A 22142-nucleotide genomic window follows, 5' to 3' on the forward strand; every position below is an offset into this window, starting at 1 on the left:
CCGGTTAGACCAGTGTAGTGTATCAATTCTCAGCTTGATCCATCAAGGTGAGCTTGATCCTCAACATAATCTTCAAAAAGAAATCATTGCCAAAAAAACAAAAAATTCTAAAAGAAATTAATATATTTAATCTTCAATCCCTTTCATATCAGTTTTAAGATAATGACTAGGTAACAACTTCACTAACTAGTGGCCCACATTGGTTGTCATGTCCAAATGCAAAAAATACTAAGATCAAATTCTCAAATGGTACAATGTGAGGTGCCTTCTACCCATTAGTCAGCTTTTAAAAAACAAAGATTATGCAAATGATTTAATGTTAAGTTAGTTCTTTAATTAATGAGAAAAAAAAAAATTCTACTAGTTTGGTGTTGTCTGCGCACAAACACATGTAAGCACAAAAATACTACATTACCTCATACCCTATGCTCTAAAGATGCTCCCACATGGTTAACTATTGATCACCCTGTGCGCCGTTGTTGCCTTACACCATACTGGCAGGTTTTTCTCCCTTAATTCATTAACCCTATTCTTACATAAAAGATAAGGCTCTAAGCCAGCTGATTCATCTATTCATTGGACCATGTTTGCTTTATTATTAATGATGGTGATGGCTGGGCAAAACAAGGCCCCTTGCCCTACTCAACCCTATGATAAGGATCCTAATGGTTTTGGTCGTTGGTGTGTCAAAGCCCCCACGTGGGCCCACCCATATTATTCCCTCATGAATCATGAGTTATGACCATAGGTTGTTAATACGAGTACAGAAAAAAGATTTTATTTGTTATGACAAGTTTAAAAAGGCTCAAGAATTTGAATGGCATGGTAAAAAACTACTCTCAAAATATTTTGAGAACGGTAAAAAAAAGAAAACGAATGATGCGTTTTAAATGTTTAGATTTGAAAATATGAGACTAAGTGATAATATATACATAAATTGTGGGACTAACTTATGTGTTATTAGTTAAATATTAATTTTTGATCTGTAGATTATAAGTTTATAAAATATTTAATTAATTTCTTTAAGAAGTAGCATTTCGAATTATCCAGTTAAATTTGCATCATTCATTAATGCTGGCCATCTGCAAGGTAGATCCTTGTTTTCAAAAATGAATGGTGTTGGGTCTCTCGGTCTTTAAAGGTAAGCCTTCCTGTGACAAGATTGGGAAGCTTGCATTTGTGTTTCGGTTTATAACATCTGGTATGATAGAAATCTGAGGATATGGCCGTCGAATTGAGGAGTCACGAACAAATCTAAGACTGTATTGAGCTAAAAATTAGTGGCAGACTAAGGACCAACAGAAATTTATATTGGAGCATTCCAGCTTCTTTCCATCTTGTTATCACCCTCCTCTATTGGCCTCTCCTTGTTGGATTGGTCCCTTCTCCCTTCTCTTCTAGATGTTGTAATCCTTTTGATGGGTGCTTGAATATATTTTAATTCACCCAAGGAAAAAAAATACCATTTTCATTAAAAAAATCGTAAATGCATTTTACATGTTTCCCTTTTTTTATTTTGTTTTATCTATTTAGTTTTTTATTTTTTATTTTATTTTTTATTGTATTTCGAGACCAATGGCAAAAAATTGACACTTAAAATGCATTTTAACTAACTATGATAATGACTCCTGAATCACGAATAACAACTGTGGACCAAACAATCGGGCTGGTCGGTTCATGTCAGAGGCTCCACTTGGTCTATCATTTGTTTTTGGTCCAGGCATTAGCATGAAACATGTTGGAAAGTTTCAAAGGCTTCAGGGGTAACACCATCAGATAGAATATGAAATTCCTCTATCCTCATTCTCACTCAAACCTTCACAACACAAAATATAAAATGGAGAGTTTTTTTTAGGGTATGGGATCTCCACATTGCTGGGTGTGTGATGAATTCTTTCACACCAAGCCTATGGGGGCATGGAAGCATGGGAGGAAGCATCGCATAGTTTTCGTATACAAGACTGTACATGATTAGGAAAGAGAGTATCAGGAAGAGAGATAAATAATACGTGTGAAAGGGCCATACAAGGTGGTGTACATCTTTTGCCTTTATTTTAAAAAAAAAAAGAAAGTGTTGAGCTCAAATTTTTTTTATACATGCCGTTCATATCTTGACCATTACAAACCACTATCTTTCTTTCTATTCCTTTGTTTTGTCAAAAACCTCTGCGATTTATTCTCGTCATCATCATCATCTTCATCTTCTTCTTCTTCTTCTTCTTCCTTCTTCAAAATCAGTCAACATGGGAATGGCTGATTACGACGACCAGGAGTTCGAATATATCTTTAAGACAATTCTCATAGGGGACTCTGCTGTTGGTAAATCTAATCTCCTCTCAAGATTTGTTTGGGATAGATTCCGCCTGGATTCAAGGCCTACTATTGGGGTGGAATTTGCTTATTGGAATACTCAAGTTGGTGACAAGCTCGTCAAAACCCAAATTTGGGATACAGCAGGCCAAGAAAGGTAAGCATCTATCACCATATCCTTTTCTTCATTCTTAGAATTAAATTCTATTGGGATTGTGATCTTATCTTGTTATGTTCATGTCCATAATCTAGTTCTAAATCTACAGTTTCCAGAGCTTTACAACCAACAACTAGACTTCTTTGATATTAATGGATTCAATTCCTTTATATTTCACCTCAAACACTGAAAGGAGAAACAAGAACAAGAATAAGAACAAGAAAAAAACCATTTACTTCTCTTTCTTTTCATGGATTGGCCAATAAATTTGTTGAACATAGGATAACTGTGTAGTATATGTCACAAATTTGTGTATTCCTTTACAGATTTAGAGCATTCACAAGCTCTTACTACAGAGGAGCAATGGGTGCCTTACTAGTCTATGATATAACACAGCGAACATCGTTCAATAATCTCGAAAAATGGCTGAGGGAGATAAGAGAGTATGGGGATTCTGATATGGTGATTATGTTAGTTGGGAACAAAACTGATATGTGTCATGCTAGAGAAGTTAGTGAAGAAGAAGGGCAAAGGCTTGCAGAAAATGAAGGACTCTGTTTCATGGAGACCTCTGCTTTGGAGAGTTTCAATGTGGAAGAGGCATTTCTACAACTCATCTTTCAAATTTATGAAGTTACAAGTAAGAAGAAGCTGGATGCAAAGAGCAGTCAAGCTCAAACAATCACACCCACTACAGGGAAAAAAATTCTTCACTTGGATGAAGTGTCAGCAGATCAGAACCAACATATGGGTTGTTGTTGGAGGTAATCACACCAATTTGAGATATATATGAATCAGATATCAATTTCATTCTTTTTGTACACAGTACACACTTCTTTTATTCTTTCTTTTACTTTATTTTTTGTTGGTTGAGATGTCAAGAAACCCATTGCAAATTCAACAGAATATAATAATTGAAAAAAAGGAAACATTTCCCAAAGTTTGTCTTTCTTTTTTGGGTTAATTTTGATATAACTAAGTGAGATGTCACCAATCTTATGTGAATCATAAGAAGACAATATATATACGTTAACTTTTTTTATTATTAATTATTGTCTCTAGACGAAAAATATCAAAAGGAGCACACATTTTTTACCCCTTTTAATTCCATTGCATAAAGGTATGATTTAAAAAAGAAAGAATGAACTTGGTCCCATAAGTGCATATCTAATCCTTTTAACATCTATTATCCTGCAATAAAGACATTCAATTTGTACTATTACTTAATTTATTTTTGTTGGAGAATAAATATCATACATTTAATTATTTTGAACAAGTAGACAATTCTCCTGCTCACAATAAATTTCAATTCAAACATTTTGCCAAGTAAAAAAATAGAAATTTAAAAATCCAGAACTATGAGAGAATGCACAATAGTAATTAGAATACCACAAACATGCATTGGGAATAGATGCTAAAGCATGAGTATTTGATTGAATTAGACCTAAAATTAGAAATGGCTAATCACGACCATTCATGTCTATCTATCCAATAATCAGAATTGAGACATCATCATTTTACATGGCACAATGAGGCTGTGATGCTCAAATGAGTTTTTTTTTCCTACATTTAAATAATGTTGAATTTTATTTATGTCACTGTCTAACACTCATTGGGTGCATCTTTTTTATTTGCGACCAAAGTGGTGAATTGAGAAGCGGTAACCAACTTTTGATTAACATTTGTATTATTACCCAAAGTTCTTAACTCAGGTATAAAACAGTTTAAAAATGACTTACCATTATGTCATTCACAAGAGCTATTCTCTTGCATATTTTTCAAGTGTACATGTAAAATGACAAGATTATATATATATATATATATATATAGAGAGAGAGAGAGAGAGAGAGAGAGAGAGAGAGAGAGAGAGAGAGAGAGAGAGAGAGAGAGAGAGAGGGGGGAGAAGAAGAAGAAGAAGAAGAAGAAGAAGAAGAAGTTTATTTGAATATGATTATGAGGTTCTTATGTTTGAAACGTATTCGAGGCTTCAAGAAAATAAATTATATTATAAAAAGTATTTTTATTTAATGAAAAGTCTAACATACAATTAAAAGCTAATTCATATTTCTATATATTGAAATAGTCCCACATCAATATAAACTGAAACAAAGCAGAAAGCCCTCCAACTCCAGGCATCCAACGCCAAGTTCCAAGTGCCTTTGTGAAAGCCCAATTAATAAGGTATGCTAAAAAATGCCCCCCTGTAATTAACAATGCATTTGTGCTAACAAGGGCACCTCTAATTCTAGCAGGAGAAGCTTCTGAAATATAAAGAGGTCCAGTCATGGAGGCCATTCCAACACCCATACCAACAAGTACCCTTCCACAAATTATCATCAGAGGATGTATTAAGGCAGCCATGACTAATGCACCAATAAAAAACAAAACATCAGCTACCAAGATTGGTATTCTTCGACCTTTCCAATCTTTAACCTATCCACCAATTGCAGCACCAACCGTAGCTCCTGCTACTGCTGTGCTTACTATGAATTCTTGGTAAATTGTACTCATGGCAACTGCTTCAAAATCATCTCGGATATAAATAAGGGCACCTGAGATAACTCCTGTATCATAACCAAAGAAAAGCCCTCCATTGCCAGTAGATAAAACAAGTTGCATAATTTAAGGTTGTTTCCAAGTTGTAAAACAACATTCTCTAAATTCTGTTTTGTTTGTTTTTGGAATACCTTCTTCCTTTTTGTGAAATTTGAGAAAATACACATACAAGTTCTCTCCAAAAATGGAACATAAAAGGGTCTGTAACCTTGAGGAAGAGGAGAAGAATGAGAAAGAGAGTAAGAGAGGAGAACTACTGCAAACACCACATGTAGGTAACAATTCAGCTACTCTTAAGATGAAAGCTTTAACAAGGAATCAGAGCGTACCGTTGGGCCTCCATCGATGATGAGCTCCTTGTTCAACCCACGAAGACAGAGCCATAAGAGGCCTGCATATAAAAGGGAGTATTCAGATAGTCCCACATCGACTGTAAATGACTCAACTATCATGTATAAAAGCCACAAGAAATCACCCAATTTCAAGCCAATTGGTTTTAAGATGGAAGTTTTAACACTATATAAGAGTTTTCTTTTTCCCTAAGTTGTCAAATAATTTACAATCTTACTTTTTTATCTTTTTTTTTACAATGGGGTAAATACTATCATTTTATATGTGAACTGAAAAAAATATGTAAGACAATTAAACCTTTAGATAATGACATAATAATAAGTCATTTTTAAAATATTTTTAACCCCTTTTTTTACCCCTAATTTAAGAAATTTTGGAAATAAGACAATGGACAATTAAAAAGAGGTATCAAGTTCTAAATACACTTATAAATGTGTCATTTGGACAATCCATTTATATAATAGTATGAGTGATATTGAAGAAAAAAAAAGAAGAAGAAGAAGAGTAAAGTGACAGCATACATAATAATGTAATCTTTTTATCATGACAATTGGAATCAATCATGACTTCTCACATTGGAAAACATGAGAGGGTCCATGAAATAGAGAGTCCACAACCATTTCCCCAATCTAGTTCCAGCCTTAAACATATAAGAGAAATATTAAAATGGAGTTTTAAAGTGTAAAATTTAGAAATTGCATAAAAACCATTAAATTCTAGACACAATGAGTGGTATTTTTTGTAATTCTATGAAATTTCTTGTTTGAGGCTGAAATGGTGATCAATGATATGTGAGGTCCTCTATCACATGGACCATTCAAGTATGCCATGCGGCAAAAGAATATGACCTCGTGACAATAATCAAATTCTTTTTTTTTTCCCCATAATTTTTACTGTCCCTACCAAGCAACTAGGGTTTCTGATTTCATTAATGCTAATGAATTAATTACCCAGAGTGCATGGAATATTTCCTGTTTTGGTAGCTAACAAGATAATTCAGATTTCTCTTCTCACTACCACCTTAAATGATCTATGGCTTTGCCCATTTACTAGGTCTAATATAATTACCACTAAATCTGTTGCCTCTTTCTAATCACCAGTGTAGGTTTTGTTATGGATTTTTCCTCTCCCCCATCACTTTGACGATGGTGGAAGTTATTTTAAAAATTATGAATTCACCCAAAATTCAAAGTTTTTCTTTAGGGAATTATCAATCTTGGTATCCCTACCAAGGCTAAATTGGCTAAATGGTTACACATTAATGATATGTGTATTCTTTGTTGGAAAGAATCTGTAACCATTCGGCAAAATCTGAAAGGTTTACTGGCAACTCTATTTTGGACTTGTTTCTCTCTTTTATTAATGATCCTTCCTTTCCCTCATGTCAATTTATAATGGTTTTTCAGCGTTATTGCTATTTCTTTCCATTTCATACAAACACTCAAAATTAATATATATTTTTTTTAATGAAAAGAAAAATATCATCTAAAACTAGGGGTGAAAGTTTGGCCTAACAACTCGAACCCGTCTTGGCCCGCCCTGAGCCCGAACAAGGTTTGGGCCAAGTTTTTTTACCCTGAGGTCTGGTTAGGGTTGAAAAACCCCAACTCTGGGTTAGGGTTGGGTTGGGTTAGGCTTGAGGCCTCAACCTGGCCCAATCCGACCCAACTCAGCCCGAAATTTAACCTTGCATATTTATAATAGAAATTAAGGCTCCAATATGTATTTTATTTTCTATAATTATTAAATATATGAGACATGAATGGAAAAAAAAACATGTCAATCAAGGTTAATCCACCTATCATAGAAGCCAAGATCAACCCAACCCAGGCGAACCCGACCTAATATGATCAATTAGGGTCGGGTTGGGTTGGTATGAACCCAACAGGGTTGGGCCTAAACATGAACCCGACAGGGTTGGGTTGGGTCTGAGTTGAATTTTGAGGACCTAGGGTCCGATTAGGGTTTTAAGAAACCCATCCCAACCCGGCCCTGTTTCACACCTATCTAAAACCTTAGCAGAGACTCTACATCACTATAAGATATTGGGCGGAGAATAGCGGTTCTCCTTTTGAGAACCCAGAATGCCAACTGTTTTAAGAAACTAACTACATCATCATCATCAGGGGGTTTGAGATTGAAGTTAAGAAATATAATGTTTTTTGATCCACTAATCCCAAACCCAATCTTGTGATCTGTAACATTATGACTTAGATTGTTAACTTAAAACTCTTCCCTAATTCTCATGTTCTGTCTCAAGCTCTTCTCCATCCTGCTGATCTCTTACTCACAGATTGCATCACTTATGCCTACTATGAACCACATTCTCATTTATGGTACTTTATTCAATGAATCTTCCAACCAAGTAAATAGTAACAATAATTTTGTATTTAAAGTTCTGCGTTAGGATATTGGTGAAATGACCACCCCGCCCGGCCTCTAATGAGGAGAGGGAGAGGTATAAGCAGATGGAGAAATTCAATTACAAATTTAGTTTATAACCTCTTTGGTTACAAACAGACGCACCCATTATTTAAAGCAATATCTCTATTTGTTTTGGTTTAATAATTCATTTTTATAAATAAACAAAAGGTTTATTAGACAGGTAACCAACAGTACATATGTATGCAGCCATAACAGTTCTAAAACTGTTTTCCGAAGGGATGTGGGAACTCTATAAATAAGTACTGATATAGCCAAAATAACCTCTCGGTGAGGGCAATGACACGTGTTGCCTCCGAGACACGTGTCCTCCGCCTGACGAAGGTCCCAAGAAACCACTCACACTCGAGCACGCTCAATCACTGAGGCACGCCCGCAGAATCATGCGGGATCACGTCTCCTGCATGAGGGGAATATTCCCCCCCTAGAAGGTTGGACGTATTCGAGTGGGACTCTAAGAGGGAAGAAGGGGGAAAAACCCTAAGGCCGAAAGACTATATAAGAAGGCACGGAAGAAGAGGGAAGGTAAGCTCTGATACCCTCACCATTACTCCTTTATTGAACTGTGCAGCCAACCCTGACTTGAGCGTCGGAGGACTAACCCCGGACTAAGTTCCGGGCCTCCGTCATCTGTGTTTGTGTAGGTTGGACTAGCGGGGTTTTTTGGCAGCAACAGATTGGCGCCGTCTGTGGGAACGACGGTAATGGTGGGGAGAACCTACAACCGAAAAAGGACGAGAGCGACGTCCAACGTAGACATGGGGGAAGAACCTTCAGGGGAGCTTCCTCCCTCGGCGGAGATTGGACGAGAAAGGGGCCATGATGACCGGGAAGTGTCCGTCAGATACCAGCGGTCGGCTAGATATTCAGTACGTGAGGACAGCGACCATCAGCCTCCCGCGGCCCAGGAGTACGTGACAAGGCAGCAGTTCGAAGACCTCCAGGACAAATATAACCGGATGGCCGAGACTATGAGGGAGGTCTCCAAAGCTGTCTCCCATAGGACCGGCGGAGCACCCCCAGGTCCCCACGTCCAGTTTGAGAGGGCTCGAGAAGAAGACCGAAGCAGTACGGGATCGACGAGGGCCGGTCGTGACCCTCGAAGTCGAGCAAGGGAGAGTCCCGCGCCCCGAAGTAGGACGCGACGCGCCGCCAGAGACCCGCATAGGGATCAGCATCAAGGAGACAAACAGAGGTCCGAGGACTCGGGATTAAAGAGGATGATCTTAGACCTGAAGGACGAGATCAGAAAGGTGGCAGAAAACCAGACAGGTAACCGCGAGCCCGACCTCACCAATGATACGGCCTTAGCTGATGAGGTCATGAGGGACCCGCTCCCGGTCGGTTTTCGCCTGCCCAAGTACGACACCTATGACGGGTCGGGGGACCCCGTCGATCACTTGGAAGGCTTTAAGGTCGCCATGCAATTCCATCGCGTCTCGAAAAATATTATGTGTCGGGCCCTCCCATTGACGTTCAGGGGGGCGGCGAGGCTGTGGTATAACCGACTATCGACGAAGTCGATCCACAGCTTCAGCGATCTGAGTTACTTCTTCGTGAAGGGGTTCTCTAGTAGCCAGCCCCTCCAGAAGACTATGTTGAACCTAACCAACGTCAAACAGCAAGAAGGGGAATCGCTGCGGAATTACATGAAACGATTCCAACAAGAAAAGATCACAATCAGGGGCCTAGACCCGAAGGAGGAGTTCACGGCCCTGCTAGGTGGCGTCAAGGACAAGGAATTGAAGAGGTCCCTGGCGAAGCATACGCCTAGAGATCTGACCGAGCTGAGGGCGCGATGCGATAAGTACATCCAGATGGAAGAAACCCTCCAGGCAGATGAAGAAGTCGAAAGGAAGGCGGCGAAGAAGAGGCCCTTAAGGGTTGACGATAAACCCGTCGAAGAAGGAAAAAGACGAAAGTCCGAGCGCAGTCGGGCCCCCAGTCCACCAAGGAAGTTTGAAAGGTATGCACCCCTTAACCGAAGGCGAACAGAGGTGTTAATGCAGATAAAAGATTCTCCAGATGCCAGGGCCATGAAGTGGCCAGGAAAGATGGGGCGGCATCCCGAAAGACGCAATGTGGATAGATACTGCCACTTCCACAGAAACCACGGCCATGACACCGAGGACTGTTGGCATCTCAAGGGGGAGATAGAAGGAATGATCAGAAGGGGATACTTAGGCAGATTTGTAGATCGGGAAAAAGAGCGGGCTCCAGAAGGCAATGTCCGGATGGAAAATCGCCGGAGAGATGGCGGAGGTCGTTATGAGAGAAGGGGGCTCGCCCACAGAGGAAATCAAGAACAGCGGAGGAACCGGACACCAGAGGAAGATGAACGTCGGCCCCGAGAGGAGAACAAGAGCCCAACGAGAGTTATAGCGACCATCTGTGGAGGCCCAGCCGCAAGAGAGAGTTCGGTCTCTGCCAGGAAGGCGAAGGCCTACGCGAGGAGCGTACATGTGGCAGAATGGTTGAACAAAAAGGCGAAGACGGGGACGATCATCTCCTTCTCAGACGATGATCTGGAAGGGGTACAGACCCCGCATGATGATGCCGTGGTCATCGCCATGAGCATAGGAGATTGCAAAGTGAGGAGGATCTTAGTGGATAACGGCAGCTCAGCTGATATCCTGTTCCTCGAAGCTTTCCGGAAGATGGGCCTCGACGAAGGAAAATTAAAGAAGGTCGAACACCCGTTGCAGGGATTCTCTGGCGTCCCTGTGAAGGCGATTGAGCTGCCGGTTCGGGCTGGCACCGGAGATCGCCAGGTGACGGTGATGATCAACTTCCTGGTGGTGAGCATTACATCAGCGTATAATGCCATACTAGGAAGAGTCGGGTTGAATCTGTTAAAGGCCATCGTCTCCACCCCCCATCTTAAAATGAAGTTCCCTACCAAGAATGGCGTCGGGTAGTGTCGGGGCGATCAGGAGACGTCCCGAAGATGTTACGCCACTACTCTCTGGGGAAAGGAAAAGGCGGGTGAGACGCTCCCGATAGAGGATCTACGTGATGATGCCAGTTATCAACGAGGAGAGCCGGCCGAAGATTTGGTGCAAGTTGAAGCTGAAGAAGGAGATCACACCCGGCAATTCCAGATTGGGGCTACCATGCCAAGGTCACAGCAAGAAAGACTCATCTCATTCTTACGGAGCAACGCTGACGTATTCGCCTGATCGGCATCGGACATGCCCGGGATCGACCGAGAGGTAATAGAACATCACCTGAATGTTAGCCCCATGAAGAAGCCGGTGCAGCAGAGGAAAAGGACGTTCGCCCCAGAAAGACAGAAGAAGATAGACGAGGAAGTAGAAAAGTTACTGAAGGCCCGGTTCATCCGAGAGATCCAGTACCCGGAGTGGATATCTAACGTGGTGATGGTCCCGAAGGCAAACGGGAAGTGGAGGATCTGCATCGACTTCACCGACCTGAATAAGGCCTGCCCCAAGGACGCATACCCCCTGCCAAAGATAGACCTGCTCATCGACGCCACAGCGGGATACGAGGCGCTGAGTTTCATGGATGCATACTCGGGGTACAACCAAATCAAAATGGCCGAGGCTGATGTCCCGAAAACATCCTTCATAACTGAAGGAGGGTTGTACTGCTATGAGGTCATGCCTTTCGGACTAAAGAACGCGGGGGCCACCTATCAAAGGTTGGTGAATAAAGTTTTCAAAGGACTGATCGGCAAGACCATGGAAGTGTACGTGGATGACATGCTCGTGAAAAGCCTGAAGGCGGAAAGACACATCCAAGACTTGGAAGAGGCGTTCCAAGTGCTACGACGGTACGGCATGAAGCTAAACCCAGCAAAATGTGCCTTCGGAGTAGCCTCGGGGAAGTTCCTCGGCCTCATCGTTTCGGAAAGAGGAATCGAAGCCAACCCAGTCAAAATACAAGCCATTCGGGACATGAGGTCACCCCAGAACGTAAAGCAAGTCCAGGAGCTGACGGGTCGGGTAGCCGCCCTCGGAAGATTCATGTCTCGGTCTGCTGATAGATGCCTTCCTTTCTTCAAGGCGCTGAAAGGGGCTAAAAGGTTCGAGTGGACGGAGGAGTGCGAAAGATCTTTCGAGCAATTGAAGGAGTACTTGGCCGCACCCCCACTGCTGACAAAGCCGAACACTGGAGATGTCTTACAGCTGTACCTTGCTGTATCGGCAGTTGCTGTAAGCGCCGTACTGACGAAAGAGGAAGGAAAGCAACAACGGCCAATATACTACGTCAGCCGAACCCTTCTAGATGCCGAGACAAGATACCAAAAGGCGGAGAAAGTGGCGTACGCCCTCGTGACGGTGGCAAGAAAGCTGAGGCCATATTTTCAGTCACATACAGTATGCGTACTCACCGACCAGCCTCTGAAGAAAATACTACAGCGACCAGATATGTCTGGTCGTCTGGTAAATTGGGCCATAGAGCTGGGAGAGTTCGACATCCAGTACAAGCCGAGAACCGTAATTAAAGCACAGGCCCTCGCAAACTTCATAGCAGAGACGACGACCCCCGATGACCCGCAGGAATCTGTCGAGGAACGAGCAGAGGAGGCTTGGACGCTGTATGTGGATGGGGCTTCCAATAGCGATGGAAGTGGCGCTGGAATTGTGTTGGTAAGCCCCGAAGGCTTCAAAGTAGAATGCGCCCTACGGTTCGACTTCGACGCCTCCAACAACGAAGCGGAGTACGAAGCGATAATAGCCGGAATTAATCTGGCCTGGGCTTTGATGGTGAAGGAGCTAGTAGTGAATAGCGACTCCCAACTCGTGGTGCGGCAAGTGAATGGCGAATACGAGGCCAAAGAGCAGAGGATGGCCGAATACTTGAACACGGTGCGAGAAAGGTCAGCGGCTTTCAAGGAATTTGAGGTAAAGCAGGTGTCACGAGAAGAGAATGCTAGCGCAGACGCACTATCACAGCTGGCCACTTCCGACTTCGTGGAACTTGGACGAGCGGTGTATTTCGAAGTACTACCACAGCCAAGCATCGAGAAACCCCACGAGGTGTTACCCGTAGGTGAAAACGGCCGAAGCTGGATGGACGCTATAATAGAATACCTCAAGGAGGGGAAGCTCCCAGAGAACAGGGACGAAGCAAGAAAAATAAGAATAAGGTCAGCGCACTTCTTCCTGAAAGACGACACTCTATACAAGATAGGGTTTACCTCACCATACCTCAAGTGCCTGGATTCTTCCGACGGCGAGTATGCGCTCCGGGAGGTGCATGAGGGGATATGTGGCCAACACCTTGGGGCCCGGGCCCTGGCGCACAAAGTACTAAGGCAGGGCCTGTACTGGCCGACAATGAGAAAGGACGCAGAATCGCTGGTCAGGAAATGCGTCAAGTGCCAGATGTTCGCCCCCGTGCCTAGGCTACATTCTACCGAGCTATCGTCCCTATCTAGCCCAGTACCGTTCGCCAGATGGGGGATGGACATCTTAGGCCCGTTCCCCTTGGCCACGAGGCAAAGGAAGTTTGTCGTGGTGGCAGTTGACTACTTCACGAAATGGGCGGAAACCGAAGCCCTAGCAACGATTACAGAAAAGAGCATAAGGGACTTCTTCCAAAGGGCAGTGGTATACAGATTCGGAATTCCCCAAGTCGTGGTTACGGACAATGGAACTCAGTTTGCCAATCCAACCTTCGACGCGTTCTGTGAAGCCCTCGGCATCAACCACAGGAAAACCTCCGTCGGGTATCCCTCGACCAATGGGCAAACAGAGGTAACCAACCGTACGTTGCTCCAAGGGATAAAAAAGAGGCTAGATGATGCCAAAGGACTATGGGCAGATGAGTTGCACCACATTCTCTGGGCCTACCGCACCACTGAGAGGTTAGCTACCGGAGAAACACCCTTCATGTTAACATACGGCACTGAAGCTGTACTCCCAGTGGAGATAGGGGCTATTACCCATCGGATTCGGTATTACAACGAAGACGAAAACGACAGAGGACTCCGGGCGAATTTGGACCTCTTGGCAGAAACCAGAGAAGCTTCACAGGAAAGGATCGCCGCCTACCAGCGGAGGGTCGCTAGGTACTACAACACCAAAGTCCGGAAGAACGAGTTTAGGCAGGGCGACCTTGTCCTCAGAAGGGCGGAAGTTTCGGACCCAAGGCATCAAGGGAAGCTAGACCCAAGCTGGGAAGGTCCCTACAGAGTCTCGAGGGTAATACGACCAGGGTCCTACCACCTAGAGACTACGGGGGGAGTAAGGGTACCCCGATCGTGGAACTCAGATAATCTAAGAAAATTCCACCAGTAGTAAAGTAGCGGGCACGCACTCGTCATTTGTAAATTTAAATTTTTCCGTCTGTCGTTCTTTGCAATTATTGTCCTTTTGAACCTTTTTAAGTTGTAATTCATCTTGAAATCCGTGAGATTTTATGGATAATACGAGAGCTGGTTTACGGAAACTGAGAATTCTCCTACCTCTAACCCTGAGGAACGGATGACTGAAGATCCACACCTTGGTGGAGGCTCAAAGAATGCAAGGTTGACCCGGCCGAATCACCCCTTCGGCTCGGAGTTCGGCCATAGCCGAACAGGCCTGACCGAAGGGCTAGCATCTAACAGACCCTTCGGCTGAAATCGAGGATACACTTGGTGATTCTGACTATCGGACGGTCGACCTTCGGTTAACCTTTCGGCTACACTTGGTGATTCTGACTATCGGACTGTCGACCTTCGGTTAACCTTTCGGCCTGAGCCGAAAGCAAAGTACTTTACCACTTGGTGATCCTGACTATTGGACGGTCGACCTTCGGTGAACCCCTCGACCATCGACCGACTTACTAGCTGGACGACCTTCGGTGAAGCCTAGCGTCTGATAGACCCTTCGGCGGGAGCTGAGGGTACACACTTGGATTGCTTGGTGATTGGCTATTGAAGGTTCGACCTTCGGTGAACCCTTCGGCTGGAGCCGAAGGCAAAACACTTGGTGATTGGCTATTGAGGGGTTGACCTTCGGTGAACCCTTCGGCTCAAGCCGAGAGGGAAAACACTTGTAAAATATTGCTAGTGATAACAGGGTCGGCCTTCGTCTGACTTACTAACAGGTCGACCCTCGGCCAAGTCTCGGGGCCATGCGCCTAAGAAGGTCAACTAGGGTTTCGGCCCTCTGCAACTATTTACTAATCAAAGATCATTAAATAGACAGTTGGAAAAAGAACGATTGCATTGATAAAGCCCGAAGGCATGGATTACATACGAAGCCCGAAGGCAAAGATTACATTTAAGGCCCGAAGGCTAGTTACATGACAAGAAGGGGGTAGTCTGCGCTGAGAGCCGAGGCGACCTCAAGGAGCGTCCGTCGGGTTCGCGGCCTCGTCTTCGGCGGGGAGTGACTCCTGGTCCGAACCTCCACGACAGGGGTCGGAGGGACTTCCCTATGCAGCTGGACCTCGCCTTCCTCGCTGCAGCCTCCACCGTCGGCGTCTGCAACCTCGGTGGCCGATGGTACCACCTCCACATCGTCGTCCTCAAAGATGAGGCCGCTGTCTGCAAAGGAAACCCCGGGGTAGCGCCCGAGGACCCAATCTCGGACCTCGGTAGCGCCCATTGTGTACCCCGGGGCGATGGCGTTCTTGATCTCCTCCCTGAAGGCCTCGGAGGAACGATACTTCTCGACTCCTCGGGCCTCGGCTTCCTGAATGCGGGCCCTCACTTGTGACTTCAACTCCGAGAGCTTCCGATCGCACTCTCGGCGCTCGAGGGCTAGGTCCCTCTCCAGGTGCTCCACCTTCTCGAGGAGGGTGGTGCGCTCGTTGTCTAGGGAGACCTTCTCCCTCTCGCAGACTTCAAGCTCCCGACACATGGCCTCGGTTCGAGCCGCCAGCTGACCCATCTGGGTCTGAGCCTGCACGAAGCACCGAAGGTCAGAATGAAAAAATATATATATAGTACAAGTAAAAAAGGGGCAGGAGGACCGAAGCTTACCCCCGCCATGTAGATGCACGCGGAGGTGATCAGTGCCGCCGTCCCTTGCTTCTGGGCTTCGGTGGCATCCCGGGGAAGACTCCCCTTCATCACCAACTCTCTGGCAACCCGTCCGACGGCCAGAGTGTCGTCTTCCTTCACCGACCATTGTGGGACGAACCCCACCTCAGCCCTCGTCGACGAGACCTTCGGGCCTCGGGAGGCAGCAGCGGACGAAGGGTCTTGAGCAGGTCCGTCTCTGCCAGGAGCAGCAAGGGCTTGGACAGCCTCGGCAGTCGACCCCTCCACCCTGGGCCTCTTCTTCGGGGTCTCGGAGGACGGTCCCGTCTTTTCCTTCCTTTTGGACTTCGGCTGTTGGGGGGCATCACGTGCCTTGGCTTCCTTTATCTTTGCCTGTCTTGCAGCGGCGGCGGCCTTAGCCTCGGCTCTGGTAACTTGCACTGCAAGAAGAAGCAGGCGTATTAGTACGAAGGACCGACACTCGAAGGAAGCAGAAAGAGGCTAGCCTAACTCACCCGGGCTAAGCCCGAACTTGAAGAGGATGGCGTCGGACTTGAGGCAGTCGGCCTCGACTGGAGAGCAGCCTTCCTGCCGCCTCGCCATCGCCAATGACTCCGCGTCTGCCCCGAATAGGGCAGGGGCGGAGTTCACATCCCTAAGGTCCGGGATGCCCCAGACCGTGCCGAAGGGCACCCCCTCGGTCGACTTCACAAAAAAGTACTTTTCCTTCCATCCGTGGATGGAAGTCGGGTAACCCTTCAGGAGCCGAAGGTCCTTTCGGGGGCAGAAATAGTACCAGCCCGTAAGTCCCTTGCAGGCCTGAAGGAGAAAACAGCTGATAAAGAGTTGAAGGGAGAGGGGCCTCTTGTGCCGAACGAAGAAGATGACGAAGCTTAACGCTTGTCGCCACCCGTTCGGCGTTAGCTGGGTCGGGCTTACCCCATAGTGCCGAAACACTTTGGTAAAGAAGGGGTGGAGGGGCAGCCGAAGGCCTGCCTTGAAGGCCTCCTTGTACAGGCACAGCTCCTCGGGGTTCCGATAGCTGGCTCGGTCAGAAGGTCTGGGCAGACGGAGCTCGAAAGCATCCGAAACACCGAAGGAGGCCCTCAGCTCCTCCAGTTCTGGTTCGTCCATCGTGGAGACGATCCTGAGGGCCTCAACTTCCAGGGGCTCCTGGGTCTGGGCTCGGGCGTCGAGCACCCTCTCCCTGAACTCCTCACCATTGGAGCCACCCTTGGACCCCGACGGTGAGGCCGCGGACGATGAGTCGCGGGAGGAGGGAGAGTCGGTGGAATCCGAGGACATCCCTCGGACTTCCCCAGGACTCCTATACCTACGTCTTGGTCTTGACCTCTCGCGGGATGATGGGCTGTAGCCCGACGAGGAAGACATCACTTACTTGTTGCTAAGCTAGGGAGGAAGAGGACGAAGGCTAGAAGGGGATCCGAGGCCGAAGGTGAGCTCTCCGAAGGAAAAAAAGAAAGGTTGCCCCACAAATGGCCCCCCACACTATATAGATGGGGGAATGGCGGTACGACTTCCCGAGCATTAATGGCACCGCCACGTCAGGGTACGAAGCCTCGAGGTTTGCGCCCGAACGGACCTAGCAGACGGTCCCTCCTTCGGTTGGGAGTTCGGCCAAAGCCGAACGGACCTGACCGAGGGTCCCTCCTTCGGTTGGGAGTTCGGCCAAAGCCGAACGGACCTGACCGAGGGTCCCTCCTTCGGTTGGGAGTTCGGCCAAAGCCGAACGGACCTGACCGAGGGTCCCTCCTTCGGTTGGGAGTTCGGCCAAAGCCGAACGGACCTGACCGAGGGTCCCTCCTTCGGTGGGGAGTTCAGCCAAAGCCGAACGGACCTGACCGAGGGTCCCTCCTTCGGTTGGGAGTTCGGCCAAAGCCGAACGGACCTGACCGAGGGTCACTCCTTCGGTTGGGAGGTCGGCCAAAGCCGAACGGAGCCGACCGAAGGTCCCACCTTCAACAGGGGGCTCAGCAAAGCCGAACGGACCTGACCGAGGGTCACTCCTTCTGTTGGGAGGTCGGCCAAAGCCGAACGGAGCCGACCGAAGGTCCCACCTTCAATAGGGGGCTCAGTAAAGCCGATCTTAAGCGGTCGAAGGTCTTTCTCTCGGTCGACCCCAAGCCTTGGTCATTGGTAATGCCGAGGCCGAAGGAACAAGTCAACCAAAGAAGAAGGTTACTCCCACAGGAAGAAGCTCCTAGTGGAAGTAAGGGGGCTCCTGATATAGCCAAAATAACCTCTCGGTGAGGGCAATGACACGTGTCGCCTCCAAGACACGTGTCCTCCGCCAGACGAAGGTTCCAAGAAGCCACTCACACTCGAGCACGCTCAATCACCAAGGCACGCCCGCAGAATCACGCGGGATCACGTCTCCTGCATGAGGGGAATATTCCCCCCCAGAAGGTTGGACGTATTCGAGTGGGACTCTAAGAGGGAAGAAGGGAGAAAAACCCTAAGGCCGAAAGACTATATAAGAAGGCACGGAAGAAGAGGGAAGGTAAGCTCTGAGACCCTCACCATTACTCCTTTATTGAACTGTGCGGCCGACCCTGACTTGAGCGTCGGAGGACTAACCCCGGACTAAGTTCCGGGCCTCCGTCGTCTGTGTTTGTGTAGGTTGGACTAGCGGGGTTTTTTGGCAGCAACACTACTGATCCGATTCCAATTCCTTAAACGATGGTCACACACCTTATCTTAGTATTCCAATTAATTATATATCATCCTCATATCATAATAAGGCAAAAATGTAGATTTCACCAGTAATCCTTACATGAACAAGAGCCATTTCTAAAATGATGGAAACGACTCCGATCTCTTGCGATGATCTCCCTGTTGAAAATCTTTGATATGAGCTTTGTTGCTGAGTGGCAATTTCCACATATACGAAGGTTCTTCACTATTCTGATTGTTGTCCCTGGTTTTGTACTGATCAACCCATAAGCAATCGCCAATTTCTCACTGTGATAAGACAATACTCCTTCCTTCCATTCCTCATCTATATCATAGAGTACCTCTGATGTATCTGGTACATGACCAGCCAACTCCAATAGTTCATCTATTTCATCCAACATCTTATATATCTCTTTGCAATGTTGATGTGATTTGTCACCAACGAGAAACTCATGTAAAACACTATCCACCTCAATAGAGCTACAGCCAGGTACTTTCTTCATTCCCCTATCATTTAATCTGGTTCTTATCCTTGCAACTTCCTCCCACTTGCCAGCTTTTGCATAGATGTTTGATAAAAGTACATAACCCCCAGGATTTTCCAGCTCCAGTTTGAAAAGATGTTCTGCAACAAGCTCACCTAGCTCAACATTGCCATGGACCCGACAAGCTCCTAGCAGAGAACCCCAAATAGCTCCATCAGGCTCAATTTCCATATTCTTCATCAAGGCCTCTGCTTCATCAAACAGCCCAGCACGACCAAGCAGATCAATCATACACCCGTAGTGTTGCAATTTTGGTGAAATCTTGTACTCCTTGATCATGGTATCAAAGTATTTGTGACCTAATTCCACCAAGCCCGCATGGCTACAAGCCGAAAGTACACCAACAAAAGTGATATCATCCGGTTTGAATCCTTCTTCAACCATCCTTGAGAAAAGCTGGAGGGCCATATCTGCATACCCATGCATGGCTAGTCCAGATATCATTGCATTCCAAGAAGACAGGCTTTTAGATTTCATAGAGTCAAAGACCTGTTTTGCAGCCTGTATACTTCCACATTTAGCATACATGTCAATGAGACTAGTTGAAAGAGAAGTATCAACTGAATTACTAAAATTCTTGTCTGTATATGCATGAATCCATTTGCCAAGATCAAGAGTACCTAAGTATGCACAGGCTGGTAGAATACTCAAGAAAGTGACCTCATTAGGCTTTTCATTTGATTGTAGCATTTTCCTAAAGAGATCCAGAGCTTCTTTATAGTGGCTCATATGAGTATACCCACCAATCATAACATTCCATGAGATTTGATCTCTTTGACTTACTCTGTCAAATAAACCACGAGCTGTTTCCAACTCCCCACACTTGGAATACATGTCAATGAGAGCATTAACAAGCCGAAGATTTGAACCAAGTCCATGATCTTTAATCCAAGACTGAACCTTAATCCCCAACTCAAGGGACCCCAATTGAGCACAGGCTGAAAGAACACTAACCATAGTGCTCTCATTGGGCTGGGCATTTGCTCTCAGCATTTCCTGAAAGAAATCCAGAGCCTCTTTGTATCGCCCACTTTGGGCATAGCCTGCAATCATGGCATTCCATGATACAACATCTCTAACAGGAATTTCATCAAATAGCTGACGAGCATTGTCCAGATAACCTGCCGAAGCATAACCTGTTAGCAAAGCCGTGAAGGAAACCGCATTTCTCGAAAAACCTTTATCAAAGACCAGCCGGGCATCAGCTAGTTCGCCGCTTTGGGCATACATGTTAATTAGAGAAGTATGTACAAAGGCGTCAGTCTCAAGACCAAGCTTCACAACATGCGCATGGACCTGTTTCCCTTCATGGGTAGCTTGAACTTTCGCACAAGCTTTCAAAAGGAAAGGGAAAGTATAGCTATTCGGCTCTGTTCCTGCAAGGAGCATACTTACATAGAAAGCTATGGCATGGATAGGGGTAGAGCTCAAGCAATGACCTCGAATAATCGTGTTCCATACGAATTGGTTTGGTTCATCGATGCAAGAAAAGACTGAGACAGCGTAAGAAAGATCACCAGTGGGAGAAATTGCACAAAACTCGATTAGCTTACTCAGTGCATATTGGGTGTTGTGTAGGCCTGTCTTGATGAATTGGGAGTGGATTTGTTTAAAATTTTCCATACCCCTGCATGAGGAGAGAAGAGAGAGAGATGGGTGAAATCTGAGGAGTTTGTAAGCAGGGTCTGAGAAGGGGAGGAGATGCAGAGAGGACGAAGAGATCAAAGGGGACTGCAAAGAGAACAACATTGGCAAAAGGTCTGAAACTTCTGTTTGAAGTTTCTTTCAACTTTCGAGCTTGAACCGCCAAAAACAATAACAGATCCTTTGTGGGAGGGGATTAACTCTCTCTCCCTCTCTCTCTCTCTCTCGGACAGTCCGATCTTGGCCTATAAATCTCAACCTTAGCCCAGCCTAGCTATGATGGACTAAAAACCCAATCCAAGCTCTGAAAGTCTTGTGCAGGCTTATTTGAATAAGTGTGATGGGTTCATAACAAGGATATCTAGTTCTGGGGTTTGAACTTTGAAGTGGTACGAAGGTTAATTCAATTCAATTAAGACTTTTTTTGGCATCATTTTTCTTTTTATTAATTTATCAAAAATCATTAATGAATATTTTTTTTAATCAAAACATAAAAATATTGATAACTACTTGAGAAAAATGGTTTTTTATGAGAAATAGTTTGATATTCTTGTGTGCAAAATGATTTTTGAAGAAATGGATGAAGATATATTCCCTTCTATTGGTGTATGATGTCTTGTATTCCGTCGCAGTTTAAATTCAGGGAGTACTAGTGCAGGAACTAGACAGGCAGGACGGCGGTCCCGCTAGCCGGTTAGCGGGCCGTGGGGGTTGCAAGGGGGGCAGGAGGCCCTCCTGCATAGCAGGGGGTGTAAGGGGGTGCAGCCTCCCGCTCGAATTTTTTATTTGAGGGCAATTGTAGTTTAATCCGGATTAGGGTTTTTTCGCTATATATTTGTAGCGAGGATTTCTTTCTTTGTAATGCAAGCAATACGGAGAGGTGTGAGGAAGAGCACTGTAACCCTATTCTCCATTGATAGTGAAGCAGTAGCTCATCTCACTGGGGACGTAGGCAACCTTGCCGAACCTCGTAAAATCTATGTGCATTGTTTGTTTTGTTTTTCCATTATCTTCTGCATCGTTTTAGGGTTGAGTTTCTACACCTTCACCCATCTTCTTTATAATTCGCTTTCTCCACTTTGTATTGAAGAAGGGGCAAGGGGCTTGAATTTCTAATTACAAAACAAATGACTATCTTATCCCTTCATATTGGGACTTTAAGTGTGTGTTCATTAAGGTTCAACGTAAAAATAAATGAAAATCCCTTTTGGCCAAAACACATAAATGGCTCTTGATCTCTTTTTTGGCTTTTGGGTTTTATCAATTTTTTTTTTTTTTAATAGAAACAAGCTCCATCAATGATACCACATGCAACCGAAACCGTTTTTATAAAAAAAAAAATGACACTTCAGTCATATTCTAATTTAATGGGATCAACGACATGGAGTCTTTTGACAATTGAAACTATTCAAACCCATAACTATTATAACTAAATGAGTTCCTAAATTATCATGTACCTCTACACCTAGTTCACTCAGCTGTGCTTCATTGTGCAAGCAATATA

At 45.2% G+C, this 22142-nt stretch overlaps 2 protein-coding genes and 1 long non-coding RNA gene across 3 annotated transcripts; 1 reads left to right on the forward strand and 2 right to left on the reverse strand.

The window, feature by feature from the left end:
* The first annotated feature begins 2116 nt into the window (after positions 1-2116).
* Positions 2117-3422, forward strand: LOC122092119 (ras-related protein Rab2BV-like). Its single transcript, XM_042662438.1, has 2 exons — positions 2117-2467; positions 2794-3422. The coding sequence occupies exons 1-2, from the start codon at positions 2244-2246 to the stop codon at positions 3233-3235; spliced, it is 666 nt and encodes a 221-aa protein (XP_042518372.1). The 5' UTR covers positions 2117-2243; the 3' UTR covers positions 3236-3422.
* Positions 3423-4470: 1048 nt separating this feature from the next.
* On the reverse strand, positions 4471-5442 carry LOC122090878. Its single transcript, XR_006143760.1, has 2 exons — positions 5353-5442; positions 4471-5019 (listed from the first exon to the last, which is right to left on the reverse strand). It is a non-coding gene; the product is annotated as an uncharacterized LOC122090878 (long non-coding RNA).
* A 13002-nt stretch (positions 5443-18444) lies between these two features.
* Positions 18445-20947, reverse strand: LOC122091259 (pentatricopeptide repeat-containing protein At1g08070, chloroplastic-like). The gene has a single exon (XM_042661123.1). It carries the CDS (start codon positions 20741-20743, stop codon positions 18533-18535), a length of 2211 nt encoding a protein of 736 aa, XP_042517057.1. The 5' UTR covers positions 20744-20947; the 3' UTR covers positions 18445-18532.
* Positions 20948-22142: the final 1195 nt, after the last annotated feature.

The sequence above is a fragment of the Macadamia integrifolia genome, chromosome 10 (assembly GCF_013358625.1).
Source record: "Macadamia integrifolia cultivar HAES 741 chromosome 10, SCU_Mint_v3, whole genome shotgun sequence".
NCBI classification, from domain to species: Eukaryota; Viridiplantae; Streptophyta; class Magnoliopsida; order Proteales; family Proteaceae; genus Macadamia; species Macadamia integrifolia.

Coding starts and splice junctions, on each gene's coding strand:
- LOC122092119 (XM_042662438.1), top strand. CDS start 2,244: ATGGGAATGGCTGATTACGACGACCAGGAGTTCGAATATATCTTTAAG. Junction 2,468..2,793: donor GATACAGCAGGCCAAGAAAG/GTAAGCATCTAT, acceptor ATTCCTTTACAG/ATTTAGAGCATTCACAAGCT.
- LOC122091259 (XM_042661123.1), bottom strand. CDS start 20,743: ATGTTGTTCTCTTTGCAGTCCCCTTTGATCTCTTCGTCCTCTCTGCAT.